The sequence below is a fragment of the Monodon monoceros genome, unplaced genomic scaffold, assembly GCF_005190385.1.
Source record: "Monodon monoceros isolate NGI ecotype Baffin Bay Population unplaced genomic scaffold, NGI_Narwhal_1 Super_Scaffold_18, whole genome shotgun sequence".
Lineage (NCBI taxonomy): Eukaryota > Metazoa > Chordata > Mammalia > Artiodactyla > Monodontidae > Monodon > Monodon monoceros.
The window spans coordinates 67,253,002-67,267,217 of record NW_021703774.1 but is presented as its reverse complement, the minus strand read 5'-3'; the positions used below and the strand labels follow the sequence as shown (position 1 = coordinate 67,267,217).

Here is a 14,216-nt window from a genome sequence, read left to right as displayed (position 1 = left end):
TGAAGACACACCAAGAAATGCAATTAAAAATGCAATTCAGTGGATACAAATCACACCACCACCACAAGCACCCATTTCCAACTCGCTACACTGTTATTTTTACCATATTGCAGGTAAGCGTTGTGAATTTTGTTTAGGTGAGCACCCCCAGGCCAGCAATGCAAGAAGGAATCTTTCCACCTATAACCTCTGCCCTCCCCCACCACACACACACACACACACACACACACACACACACACACACACACACGAAGCACATGTTCCTGCAAAGGGAGGCAGTGTACTGAAGATATGCAGAAAGTCTGGGCTTTGTGGTCAGAGAGATCCAAGTTTATCCCAACACTTATTGGATGCATCATATGGACAAGTTACGTAACTTTTCTGAGTCTTAGTTAGTCTCTGAGTCTTAGTTAACTCATCCTTAGCATGTACATAATAATGCCTATTAAAGGGTTACTCTGGAATAATGAATATAGAGCACCTTGCTTGGATCATGACACACAGAAGGTAATCAATAAATAGAGATTTCCACCCATCTTGTAAACTTATAGAGCTTCAGCTTCTAGATGATCTACCCTCTTCCTTGGCCCATTTCTTCCTAGCCTTTTTGGTTTGCTATTTCCTCTTCACTGGCAGATTTTGAACCTAGTTCTCACAGTTGAAGATGTTAAGCATCTTTGATTCATTTATTAAATAAATACTCATTAAGCACCTTCTAAGTGCAATATGCTGTATTAGGGCCAGTACCAGATACAGAGACGAATCAGATATCAACCCTACCTGCAGAATCTTTAAAATTTAGGAAGAAAGCGAAACTTGCAGTACGAAAAGTAAAGAGTGATGCATAATTTAAGAAAAGTAGATAAAGTGTTGTGACTCAAAAAAAATCAGAAAGTATTTCCATCCGAGGCAATCAGGGAATCAGGGGAGCCTTCCTGAAGGAAGTGCCACAGAAAATAGGCTTTTTAGGGCTTAGATGTGTGAAGATGGGTGAAGAGCATTATCAACAGAATGACTGTGGGAAAGGGAACGTATGCAGGAAAGGAAAGGGTTTATAGAAAGAATTCCAAATAGTGTCATATGTCTGGGATATGGGGTAAGTGAAGTAAAGAAAAGACAAAGCTGAAAGACATATTGGCATCAGACCGTGCAGGATGTTAGAAGCCAGGCTAACAAATCTGGATATCATCTTCAGACAATGGGAAGTCAGTGAGGGCTTCTAAGCAGGGAAACAATATGACCCATATGACTGGAGCTCTCTCTATCTGTTTTTCAGTGTGACTAACCTGGGCCTCCCCTTACTAATGGTCTTGTGGACTCAAAGTCTGCATTTCCTTCCAATGACCCTGCCTGAGCAGAACTGTCATTATTTCCACTTCAAAGTGCATGCCACCTTTTCAGAGCGCTCTTAAGTTTCCCTTTCGAGTCTGAATCCATTGAGGGAATTTATGCTGATGTCACAAACAATTGGCAAGCTCTAAATCCAAAGAACAAGGCTTTCACATTCCATTCCAGGTTATAATTTCTGCCATTTATCCATGTTTCTGTGAATAACATTATAATCACTCATCTGCACCCAGGGGAGTGGCTCTTCGGAATTTATCACTACAGGTATACAATTTTATAAAACCAGCAAGATAACTTTCAGGCATATTAACAGACAGTTCTCAAGAGAAGACATGAGATCATAAGTACTTTGGAGAATTACAAGGTAAAGTATCACACCCAGGAGGAAAAAAAACCCCAGCTACTTCTTAATCAGTTTCTTAAAACACAGCAAACCAGAGTGAGTTCCTTGTAAACCTACAGACACAATACTGTGTATCAAGCATATCCCCAATATGCCGTTTACTGGAGATTATTTGTTTAGTTATCAGACCCCTCATCTAAACAATTCAGTTTAGTTTGAATGACCGACATCATCATTTCACTTATTCATCCTATTCAGAAAAAAAAAAAAAATGCCAGCAAAATGCAGGAGGAGGGGAGGGATGAAAGGAATATAAGCAAGGAGAAAAGCAACTGAGAAGAAGGCAGAAAACAGCACAAATGAAATAAGGAGCAAGAGAATGAAGACTAAACCTATGCTATCTGGACAGAAGACATGCTCTGCCTGAATAAGAATGGACACAGCAGAGCGCCAGTCGTGACTGAATGAATTTTACCAGAGCCAATTAAATGTACTGAGAGCCCACTCTGGGCTAAGTGCTGAAAATACAAAGATGAATAAGGGAAGGCTCCTTCTCTTCACCAACTCTGAGTTTAGATGAGGCTGATAACTAAACAAGTAAATTGCAATACAATGGACTGAAATGCTACAAGAAACAGAAGCTGTTGAAAAAGCTTTGAGTGCACCACCAGCAGGAGAAAGAGGATCCTTGAGAGGGTGTTACTTGTGTGCCTTTAGGTAAGTCACTGAACCTCTCTAAATCTCATCTCTAAAAAGTGATTCTGTCTGGCTGCCTCTCCCTCAAGGTTGTTTTGACATGAAATGAATTCATGATTGAAAATCCACTCTGCAAACTGAAAGCCCTATGCCAGCGTAGGAGATGGCTATTTTATCCATTTGAGCAAAGGTCTATTTAGTGTTTACTTTGCGCACTAGGTACCAATACTGTGGTGTGGGGCACTGACCCCTCTCTGGCTTCTCCCTGTACCTCCACCATTCCAAGCTTCAGCACAACCAGTTTGGCTTCCCACTGTGTGTGGAAGTGCCCACAAACAGACGACCTGCAAAATACCGTGAAACACTCACCATCTTCCGGTTGCCTCCATTCTTGATGTCCACAGAAGGCAGCAGGGCGAGGGCACCCAGGGGGACTCTCTGTTGGATCTGAGCGCCCTTGGCCTCTTCCTGGCCGCCTTTCCTTCTCCCATCCTCTTGCCTCTTTCACCAACACTTTCCTTGTTCGCTTTCTTGCCTACTTCTACCTGTTACAGATACTTTTTTTTTTTTTTTTCACTGCTTTACTCCCCCTCCCCATTTGGGCATTAGCGCTTCTCCTGTTCGGGAACAGAGTCATTTCTCAAACCTCCTGGAGCATGTCTGAGGAACAGTGGAGAGGGGAGGCGTCTCCTTGAAGGCCAGTGAACCTCTGAAGCTATCTTAGAGCCCTATCCCGAGGCTAGGACTCTTTCTAACACCCTCTCCCTTCCCCCATCCCTCTCCCTTCCCCGGTACTCCTTTCCCTCCCTCCCCCACTCTCTCCTTTCCCTCACCCTTCTTTCCCTTTGATTCTGCTACTCTCTTCCTCGTCCCCTTTCTTCTCGTGGACCCTAAGACCACGTCCCACTTACCTTTTTAGTCTCACACCCCTGCCACCCCGTACCCTCCCCACCTCCCCTACCCATCCTCCTCGGTCCCATCGACCCCTTCTCGTCCAGTCCTCTCCCACTCCCCTCCCCCGCTGCCTCTGGAGCTGGCGCGCTGGGACAATTGGCGAAGTTCTGCCTGACTCCAGGCCCGGGACAAGGAGCAGTTCCGGACTCTGCTCAGCAGCCGATGACGTTACTGAATTTTGCGCGTGTGATTGGCTACTGGCTTTGCAATGGGAGATCCTGTAAAGATTCTCAGGGCCGGTTTCTTTGTCCCTCCGTCTCTCAGGTTGAGTTGGGGAAAATAGGCCATGGAAACTATACAGTGCTTCACAAAAGGGTTTAGGGGCTATCTACTAGGAAGAGAGCCGGTGACTCAAGTCTTGGGCGTGTGTTGTGCCAGATGAGGGAGCAGAGTCAGTGATATAAAATGGTGAGTGGGACTGAAAGTGGAGGAGGAAAGCTTGACAGCCGTAGCACCGGATAGAAGGTAACAATCTAGGAAGGCGTGGGGTAACTTTCAACCCCAGCTGTGGTCTCTGTTTTCAGTGCTAAGGGTGTCACCTTGAAACAGAGCTTTGGATTTGGAATCAGGCATTTAATTTCCAGTCTTTGTTCTTCTGTTTGTAGGACCTTGGGCAAGTCACTTCATTGTTTCCTCTCTTCAAGATAGAAGTGATAATACCAACGTACTTATTTAACTGGTTTATTAAAAGGATTAAATGGAAACGTACTTTTTAATTATTAAACCTGTCATTATTTTAGTAGATAATTTGGTGTAGCAGAAAGAATCCCGGATCAGGAATGAAAAGTCTTTGGTTATCTTTACTGTTTCTGTATGACCTTCGCCAAGTCACTTTTAACCCTAGTGGGCGTCAGTGTCCTCACCTGTGAACTGGGAGAACTGGACCAGATGACCTCTAAGATCTCTGTTGGCTCTAACATTATGTGATTGACTGCCAAAGTTTAGCATCCTCCTTTAATTCACCCCTTCGGAGGAAGACTTCACTTCCTTTTTCAGGACTTGAGTTAATCTCCCCCTTTTGTGAGAAAGCCACCTTCTCTTAGGTACCCTGGTGAACCTGCTTTTCACAGGGGCCAGTCCTCTCCCCCATCCTCAACAATGAAAGTACAGATCCCAGACGGTAGCAGCTTACATGTAGGGCTCATCCTTCATGGAGACTCTCTCCCCAGGCTACTGGCAAGAGCAGAATTTGGAGCTGGGGACTCTGGCTCCACTCGAAGAGGCCATGAGCTCCACAGTCTGGAGCAGCCCTGACATGCTGGCCAGTCAAGGTGAGAATCCAGGCCCCCTCATCTCAATGTCCCACAGTTCCCTCCGCCATCCTCACATCATCCCCCGCTCATGTTGCTTCCACCCTGTGTTCTCAACTCCGCTCATTACCACACAACTCTTCCCCATCTCCATCTGACATTTTAGGACTTAGTTCTACACAACCGACTCCTTTGGCACCTACTCCTCCTTCCCTCACTAAGGTACAGGGACCTCTGTATCCCTTACACCTTTTTCCAAAAATAAAATGATTCCAGGAGGAGTGTATTACTCAGAATAAAGAGGTTCTGGAAAGACACAATCAAGATAGAATTCTTCAAAAGGAACCAGGGACAATGGGATTACCAGTCAAAAATCGGCATATGGCTAGCAGTAAATGATAGGTTTCCCAAACCTTTCGTTGAGATATTTAAGGAAGATATCACTTCCACCTTTATTCAGCCGGCTCAGTCTCTGGCTTGCTAACATTGAAGTCGTAGTTTTGATTCTCCAGTTAGATGATTATCTGAGGCGCATTCCAGTGAAAAGAGCACTGCCTTGAGAGTCAGGATTCTAGTCCTAACTAGAATCACTGATGGGTAGAATGATCTTCAGCAATCACTTCGCCTCCATTGCCTCATTGTGTACATCTGTAAAATGAGGGAATTGGATTCCATGATCCCTAAGATCCCTGTCAGTTCTAATTTTTATGATTCTAAACACTAAAACTAGCAGCAAGGCTTTGGGCTCCAATTTGGAGACAGCCACTCAGAAGCATTGGTGTTTGGTGTCAGCTCTGGCAGGTGCCACCTTCACTCTTCAGGGCCCCTTCTCTGCTAGCAATGCTCATTGAATATTCCTTGGAAATGGAGCTCTGGTGACCAGGAAAGACAGGAATAGGCAGATAGGGCAGGGGTAAGGTTGGTGCCATAGGGAGCATGGGGATTGTTTTAAATTGCTCAATCGGGGAGTGTCGGAAGTACGTTTCTTGGTTTCTGATTCAGAGGCGGCAACGCTGGTTAAGTAATTTAGTACCATAGAAGAAATTGTGTGGATGTTTCAGGAATCAGAGCTAGAACGCGTTATTTTAGCTCTGCAGAGGTCTGTGCCATCGGTTCACAGGAAGTCAGACCTGAAGATGAGGGAATCAATATTAGGAATCAGAATCCATGCTTTGGGGAACATGGGACAACACTGGGTGGAGGAAGCAAGTGTCACACAGACTGAGGGGCTCACGGCTAGGCCTGATTAGAAGGCACATTTGGGATTCAAATGAGTCATCCTCACGCTATCTTACTAGTCCTTCTTTTATTTAACTTGACTAAGTAGAGAGGGATTAGAAACCATATTTCTATCACATCGAAGGGAAAACCATAACCCATTATTCTTTAAAATAGCGTCAGGATAGTGATTTGGGCTGTGTGTTGACTTGGGAGGCGGGTAGTACTGATACTGAAAGGAATATGTTAAGGGAGCTGATGACTGAAGGGAAGTTATTGTTGGAGGAATTGAAAAGCCTGTGTCAAAACGCTTTAGGTTTTTTTAAAAGTCTTTTTTGTTTATTTTGCAGTTTTATCAGCTACCTCTTGTGTAAATGAATGTGCAACCCACATTCTTGGGGGTTGGCCTTTTCTTCGCTTTTAGTTTGGGCATTATCACAACCACTTCTGTTCTTGCCCTTATATGCAGGTGGTGGCAGGAAGGTAAAACAGAATGACAGACTCGTATGTGTGTTTTCAAAGGTGAATGGTAGAACTCTATCAGAAAAGATACATGGGGAGTGGTATGTGTAGATTTGGGGTGCCTTTATCCCTCTAAATGTTTGTGGCCCTGTCAGTTCATTCAGCAAATAGTCAACAAGTGACTGTTTTTCTGTGCATTCAAAGCAAGAGGAAGTAAGGTCTGTCTTCCCCCGCCTCACCCCACCTCTATTCCTTCCCCCATGATGCGTTAAGAGAATACAGAGACATGGGCCCTGGACGGTCTGAATTAGATGAGGTGGACTGTGGCCCAGAAATGGGTGGAGGGGCTAGTGCTGCCTTAGGAAACTAACCCAATTCTACTCCTGCAGACAGTCAGCCCTGGACATCTGATGAGACAGTGGTGGCTGGTGGCACCGTGGTGCTCAAGTGCCAAGTCAAAGATCATGAGGATTCATCCCTGCAATGGTCTAACCCTGCCCAGCAGACTCTCTACTTTGGGGAGAAGAGAGGTAGTGTCCCACGAGTTATCTGCCTCCATGGGAAACGTGGGCTGGGGAAGGGGGCTGCAGAGCTGAGAGGAAATGTCCCTGTAGTCCAGAGGCTGAGAAACGTGAAGGAATGCTATTTGGGGAAGCAACAGGCCATGGGCTCCTCAGCTGGTTCCAGGGAAACTTCAGAATTACGGCTCTGACCTAGGCCATGCATGGTCTTATAGGGTCCTGGAGTGACTCACCCACCTACTTTTCTGAGTATCTCTGAGGCTACTGAGCCCAATGGCCCAGGAAAGTAACTGAATAAACTAAAGACTACTCAAACTCAGGAGCAGTTTTTTTGTTTTTTTTTTTTCCCCTGCCCCAAAACCACACTAGACCCTTTCTTGAAAAAAAGGCTGGCCTGGGATTGGAGGATAAAGATGAAAGTCACCAGTTAAAGCCTTGCTTCCAATTCTCCCAATTTCCCCCAGCGCTTCGAGATAATCGGATTCAGCTGGTTAGATCGACGCCCCATGAGCTCAGCATCAGCATTAGCAACGTGGCCCTGGCCGACGAGGGTGAATACACTTGCTCCATCTTCACCATGCCCGTGAGAACTGCCAAGTCCCTCGTCACCGTGCTCGGTGAGGCTCCCAAACCCCAGTGTCTCCACAGCGTGATTCCTTGCAAACAAATCTCCCTGCGTGGGCGCCTGAAGCAGCCTAGAGCCAAGCAAGTCTCCAAGCATTTGGGGAAAGTTCAGCGTGTGTTTCCGTGGCAATGGAATGAAATGCAAAGAGTGCTGGGGTCTAATCTTTTCTCCTTTACTTACTGTTTGCTCTGGGACGAATCTCTGACTCTCCTTGAGCCTGACTTTCCTAACCTGTAACAAAAGGATGATGGTGTCTGTTCCACTTACCTCCCAAGATTGTGTAAGGGAAACATTAGAAGTATGTGCAGTGTATGATTATAATTTCCAAGATGAGTACCCCAGTGGTTTGCACGCTCTCATCGTGATCCTACATTTTAATTTCCTTCTTTGCTCCCCTGAGCCTCACATATATCTGTGGCCACCCAGCTGTGCTTTTGGGTCGTTGGGTCATGTATCATCTCAGGTATGGTAAATCTCCCACCACCATATCTCCTCCCCCTGGGGTGGTCTTTCTCTTATCAAAGAGAAAGATAATTTCTCTAGCCTTCTACCCAGCATAAACCAAACTAGAACTCAGATATCCTAACCCTCAGAGAGTCTACCTCGGCAGGGAGAGATGAGGTGTGACCTCAGCGTGCTTCTCTTTCCTATCCTGGCCATCCCCTATCCATGGCAGGAATCCCACAGAAGCCCATAATCACTGGCTACAAGTCATCGTTACGGGAAAAGGATACAACTACCCTAAACTGTCAGTCTTCTGGGAGCAAACCTGCAGCCCAGCTCACCTGGAGGAAGGGTGACCAAGAGCTTCATGGTAAGTTCTTCCTGCTTTGGGGGTGACAGGAGGAAGTGGTGCTGGGACAGCGGGGAGAAGAGAGGGAGTGAGGGGCACATGTCTATATGCCTGTGTATGTGCACATAAGGCATGGTGTAGAAGAAGAAAGGGGAATGACAGATATCCTGTGTACAGTCGTGTGTGTGTGTGTGTGTGTGTGTGTGTGCGCACGCGTTGGGGACTCCATCCTCCTTGTGTGTACATATCCATTTCACAACTTCCTAAGTCTGCCTAAGTTGAGACGCACCATCTGTATGTCTACAGTGGGGCCCACACAATCTCTGCATGTTAGGGCTCACTCTGTGTCTATGTGTGTGTGTGAGTGTGTGTCTGTTTCTGCTCTCTAGGGGAACCAACCCGAATACAGGAAGATCCCAATGGCAAAACCTTCACCGTGAGCAGCTCAGTCACCTTCCAGGTCACCCGGGAGGACGATGGGGCAGACATTGTATGCTCTGTGAACCACGAATCTCTCAAGGGAGCTGACAGATCCACCGCTCAACGCATTGAAGTTTTATGTATGTCATGGGCTTGTGAGTGAAGAGGATCTGGTATGAGATGGGGAGTGGGGAAAAGAAACGTGCGGGTTACTGTATATGAAGCACCAGGCACAGATAAGTAAATAGGTTAAAAAAAATAAGACAAGAATTGCCGGGCTTAGGCCAAGGGTCAGCAAACTTTTTCTATGAATGGCCCAATAGTCAACATTTTAGGTTTTGAGGGCCATGTGGTCTCTGTCTCAACTACTTAACTCTGCTGTTGCTGCAGGAATGTAGCCATAGATCATATGTAAACAAACGAACGTAGCTGTGTTCCAATAAGACTTTATTTACAGAAACATGTAGCTGGCAGGACTTGGCCCGATAGGTAAATTTACCATCTCCTGGGCTAGGCCAGTGTTATGCATCTAGATTGTAAATTGTAGCAGTAACTGTAGCAAATCGAGAATTAGAAGACAGATTCTAGTCTGCCCTCCACCGCTTACTAGCTGAGTGATGTTAAGGAAATTACCCCACTGAGCTTGATTCTTTATTTGCTAAATGAGAAGATGGACATGGAATCACAAAGGCTTCTTCTTGGTCTAACATACTATGAGTTCAAGAAAAGAGGTGGCAGGAAAACATGCTCTCTCTGGCATCATTATTCCCAGATTTCTCCCTACAGTACCCCCACTAGTCTGCCCCAGGTCTATGATTTTTCTTGGGATTCTGACCTGAAATGGCCACTGTCAAAATCACTACTCCCAACCTTTCCAAGGATCCTCATCCCTCTATGGAATCTGCCTTGAATATGAGTGGGAAACGATCCACTCACCTGAGGAAATTTACAAGTTTTCAAAAAGAACTTTTCTGAGTAGAAAAGTCAAGGGGAGGGCTTCCCTGGTGGCGCAGTGGTTGAGGGTCCGCCTGCCGATGCAGAGGACGCGGGTTCGTGCCCCGGTCCGGGAAGATCCCACATGCCGCGGAGCGCCTGGGCCCGTGAGCCATGGCGACTGAGCCTGCGCGTCCGGAGCCTGTGCTCCGCAACGGGAGAGGCCACAACAGTGAGAGGCCCGCGTACCGCAAAAAAAAAAAAAAAAAAAAAAAAGTCAAGGGGAAAAAAATAAAGTAGAAAGGGAGAAGATAATGAGTTATAAAAGAATGTACTTCTTGTCCTAACTTATCTAAAGGCTGGGTGTTTTTCTAAAATAACTCAAACCTTTCATCTCTTCCTTACGGAAGATCCAGGCCTGACTTCAGTGTTCTTTAAATCAATTGCTAGACCCATTGCTGAAACTTGACCATGAGGTAGGTTTGGGTTGGTGTCACTGTCCGTTTAGCAGACTCTCAATCTGGAAACAGACAACCTGGATTCTAGCCGCAGAGCCACTGCTTACTAGCTATGTCACTTTCACCAAAGCACTCAATCTCGTAGCGGCCCCTTCTTACTTCAGTGAATTTTCATGAGGGTAAATGAAACACTATATAATGAAAGAACTTTGTAAACTTCAAAGTTCTGTATTGCTAGAAGGTGTTTCTCTGATAACTAGTTCTGAATGTAAAGCCCCTGGCCTTGGTCTCCTTGTCCAGGGCCTGGTCCCTGGCTAGGGCTAAAGAAGGCCCTCCCCTGTCTGAGCCCCAAAGACTCCTCTGTTAGGCACTGGACCATCTGGCAGTTACTCTCCAGGGATCATTCTGGCTCAACTGTGATCAGCTGTCAGTCAACAAATGCTATACTACAGGTGCTGCACTAGAGGCTTCTCTGGCTGTGAGGCCTTGGAACACCCGTTCTCTCACCTGGCCTGATTCTCTTCGTCCCATTTGATTGGACTGAAACACGTTCATTAACCGGATGTTAAGGTTGGCTCTTTCCTTAGGGGAAGCTCGGCCTCTTTATCTGTTGTTCTAAACCGGCATCTGGTTGTATTGTTCTATGCGGCCATCTGCACCCAGCCTCCTAAGCAACCCTTCGGCATCGGTGGCAGATGCCGTCCTTCCTTCCCAGAACCCATCTACATTGTGTCAGGGCCTTTTTGCAGCCAAAATATGACCTCCATCTCTTGCTGTTTCAAAGCTCTCACTTCATTTTTGGACCAGCTACTAAAAATGATGTTCTGCATTAAAGCATTGCTTCCCATTTAAGCTCCCTTGCAGAGAGGATGGAGAGGTTGTGAACTCAATCAGTGATCAAATCCAAGTTTATTTGTCCCGTCAGAGATATGTATTAAGTTCCATTTATGTGCTAGGCACAGATGATCCAGTGATCTCCCTTCTCAGCTCTCTGTTAAGACATCCCTTGGGTCCCCAGCAAGGACAGACCTTCCATAATCCTACCTCTGCAAGGTTGCCATATGACTCCCTCACACATCCAACAGCAATGGTGGTCTTTGTTCACAGCCTCTAGGGCTCCTAGGCCTTTAGGGGTGGCGACTGAAATGCATAAATGGATGATTCTGAGATCGAGGTGACCCTGAGTTTCACATTGACCCCATTTCCTTCTCCACAGACACACCAACAGCGAAGATTAGGCCAGACCCTCCGCACCCCCGCGAGGGCCAGAAGCTGTTGCTCCACTGCGAGGGGCGTGGCAATCCCGCGTAAGGAGATCCACTTCCTGGGTTGTAATGCACCTCTACAGACTAAGACTTTGCCTAAAGTCTTCCCATCTCCTTCGTACTGTCTGAGCCGCTCATTTTCCCTGACACTGTCTAACAACACCCATCCTCTGACTGCTTCTCCTGCAAAGCAGCAGAAGTGGGGAGGGGCCGCCCCCTGGCTGAGCCCCTGAGGTTCCTGTAAGGAACCAAGTCACAGATACAAGCTAGGCGATCTTCCTCGTCCCCAGGCTGAACCCCAAGGAGTCCCTCTCCGCCTGCCTCTGAGCAGCTCAGTGTCTCTGGCCCCTATAACTGCTCAAGCCTTCATCAAACTGTCCTTGACTTCCTTGCTCCCAGTTTTGTTTTGTTTTGTCCTTCTTTAGCTCCTTGCCCTACTCTTTTCTGAACCCTTCGATTTCTCTGCCTCAACAGCCCCCAGCAGTACCTATGGGAGAAGGAGGGCAGTGTGCCGCCGCTAAAGATGACCCAGGAGAGCGCCCTGATCTTCCCCTTCCTCAACAAGAGTGACAGCGGCACCTATGGCTGCACAGCCACCAGCAACATGGGCAGCTACAAGGCTTACTACACTCTCAATGTGAACGGTGAGCCCTCTGCAGCTCTCCTCCAGCAAACCCCTTCTCTTCTCCTCTAACATCTGGTACCCCGGTCTTTCCATCTCCTGATAGCATCCCCAGACCATAGTTGGGAGTGGGCTAGTAGGGCAACAGCCCACCACCAGAGGGCCTGAGGACTTAGGCTCTAGGTCCATTCTAGAATGTGGAATAAGGAAAAACCAGTGGAATGGTGGACTTTCATCTGCCTTTGTTTAGCAGTGGTGACCCAGGCAACACCATCCTCCAGCCCCTGCACTCACCTGGCAACAAGAATAAGAATTCTGTGTGTAGAGGCCCCCGAGCTGCTCAAGTGTGAGTGTAGATGCGTCTCCCTTTGCAACAGGCTGTCCTCAGAGTTGCTTCTCCTGTGACTAGTACAGGATGCATGCTGCTGCTGTCATCTCCTTTTCTGCAGACCTTGGACACATTATACAGAATCGAGGTGGAAAATAGAGCTAAGTTCGTACTGTGCTGAGAGACAGAATCTTTTCTCAGATGCCATATTTTCTAGAGAGACTAGATGATGCTCCTTCTCTGAAGTTCTTCCCAAAGGTGTGACCACACAATCCAGCTTCAGGAGAAGTGATAGGCTAGGACAGAGGCCTCTTTATGCAGAGTTGGCAGGAGGTTTTTTGAAGACCCCAACAGCAGTGGGGTCCTGCCAGAAAGCCTTAATAAGCCTTTCCTCAGAACAGGGGAAATGCATTGTCAGGGGAACATCAGAGACTCCCTTATGTGAAATGCCCATTAAAGCAGTGTAGGGATAGCAGCCAGGCCTCCCAGGAATAAGAGATCGGAGATCTTGGGACCAAAGTGTCTAGATGGGGTGAATCCAACTCCAGGAGCAGACCTCAGCATGTAGGAGCTGCCTCAGCACAACAAACAAAGCTATTGTAGGGTGCCAGGAGCGAGGACAATGCACTGAGGTCCTGTGTCTGCCCCCAGATCTCTGACGATGATTGGCAGTGAGAGAAAATTCCTGTGCCCTTGCTGGTTTCTTGCTGATCCCCCGCCACCCTGTGCTAGAAAGCGCGGTCCTGTTTGACTGCATCTTCTGCCAGTGCTGACGCCTGGTGGTAGAATGAGTTACTGCATCTCCTTCCAGAAATCATCCTAAACCGAGTTGACGCCCAATTACCTGCAGTGAAATTAAACGGAGCTCTACCTGGAGACAGTGACATGTAATTGATGACCCCAGAGTTCATTTTGGTCGTGCAGACCTATGCTCTTCTAGGGAATTTACATTCCCATAGCCTCTGGGATAATTATCCAGGACTGATTTTTAATGTGGATTGTGTCTCACATTCTCCCGGGGGTGGGTGGAGAGGGGAGAGAAGAGGAAGAACAGTGGATAACCTCACTGTGCTCCCTCCAGATTACAACATCACACCCACCCCTCCTATCATAGAGCCCCGCGGACCCTCTTCTCCCTCCCTCCCAAGCAGAGCATAAAAACCAGAGCATAAGTTTGTTTTTTTTCCAAATAAGGCGGAGACAGGCAAGGAACTAAAAAGCTGGTCCAGTCAAGCCTGAGGAGACATAAGGTAGGAGAGACAAAATGTATGAGGAGTCAGTGAGGCATCAAGGCTCAAGCTGAGTCTATAAAACAACAGTAGCTCTCCCAGGGGTGGGAGAGCCGCGACTAGAGCTCATGTAATTTGGGACACATCAGAACTGTGCCCTGGGCCCGTGCACTGTCTCCTGAGATCTGCGGAACCCTGACTAAGGCTGCGGCTCTCCTTCACATGCCTGACCAAGCCTGTGCTTGGGAATCTATCCTCTATCGATGCTGCTATGGAGGACAGATTCTCTATATCCAGTGACCGAGACCTTGCCATCATGGGAGGAAGCAGTTCAGTCTTTGTCCTTCCCACAAACCTCTGGTTGGTGGGGAAGTGAAGATGGAGTCCCAGACCTCTCTGATGAGACCTGCTGGAGGATTGCGTCTTGCTGGAACTCTAAGCTCCCCTGCCAAGAAGGAACACTGTTCTTTATATAGGGAGTCACAGCCCATCGTCTTTTGTAAGGTGCTCTCAAAGTGCCTATTCCTGGCTCCATCAGTTTTTCACTTCTCCTTCCCTATCTGATATCAGGACAATGGGTGAATATGGTGAGAAGCCCCCCTAGAAAGGCCAGCTCAGAATATAAATCAGATGGGAGGGTAAGAGGGCATGGGGGATAGGGAAGAAATACTCTGCTAACCCAGAAATTGAAAGAAAGACACACAGACACACCACACACACAGACACACCACACACACACACACACACACACA

General features: G+C 47.2%; 1 protein-coding gene and 1 long non-coding RNA gene across 3 annotated transcripts in view; one reads left to right on the top strand and one right to left on the bottom strand.

Moving 5' to 3' along the window:
- LOC114899700 overlaps nucleotides 1-3,164 on the bottom strand; it is a 40,273-nt gene extending 37,109 nt beyond the window's left edge. Inside the window, exon 1 of the long non-coding RNA XR_003794634.1 lies at nucleotides 2,756-3,164. This is a non-coding gene — a long non-coding RNA (uncharacterized LOC114899700). The remainder of the gene's footprint in view (nucleotides 1-2,755) is intronic.
- Nucleotides 1-14,216, top strand: part of CADM3 (cell adhesion molecule 3) — a 29,279-nt gene that overhangs the window by 13,258 nt on the left and 1,805 nt on the right. Inside the window, exons 2-8 of one of the 2 annotated variants that reach the window (XM_029230683.1) lie at nucleotides 4,510-4,611; nucleotides 6,660-6,800; nucleotides 7,256-7,408; nucleotides 8,093-8,230; nucleotides 8,599-8,769; nucleotides 11,237-11,327; nucleotides 11,760-11,929. In XM_029230683.1, coding sequence (XP_029086516.1) covers nucleotides 4,510-4,611; nucleotides 6,660-6,800; nucleotides 7,256-7,408; nucleotides 8,093-8,230; nucleotides 8,599-8,769; nucleotides 11,237-11,327; nucleotides 11,760-11,929 — 966 coding nt within the window. The remainder of the gene's footprint in view (nucleotides 1-4,509; nucleotides 4,612-6,659; nucleotides 6,801-7,255; nucleotides 7,409-8,092; nucleotides 8,231-8,598; nucleotides 8,770-11,236; nucleotides 11,328-11,759; nucleotides 11,930-14,216) is intronic. The other variant, XM_029230684.1, reaches the window with a different exon arrangement.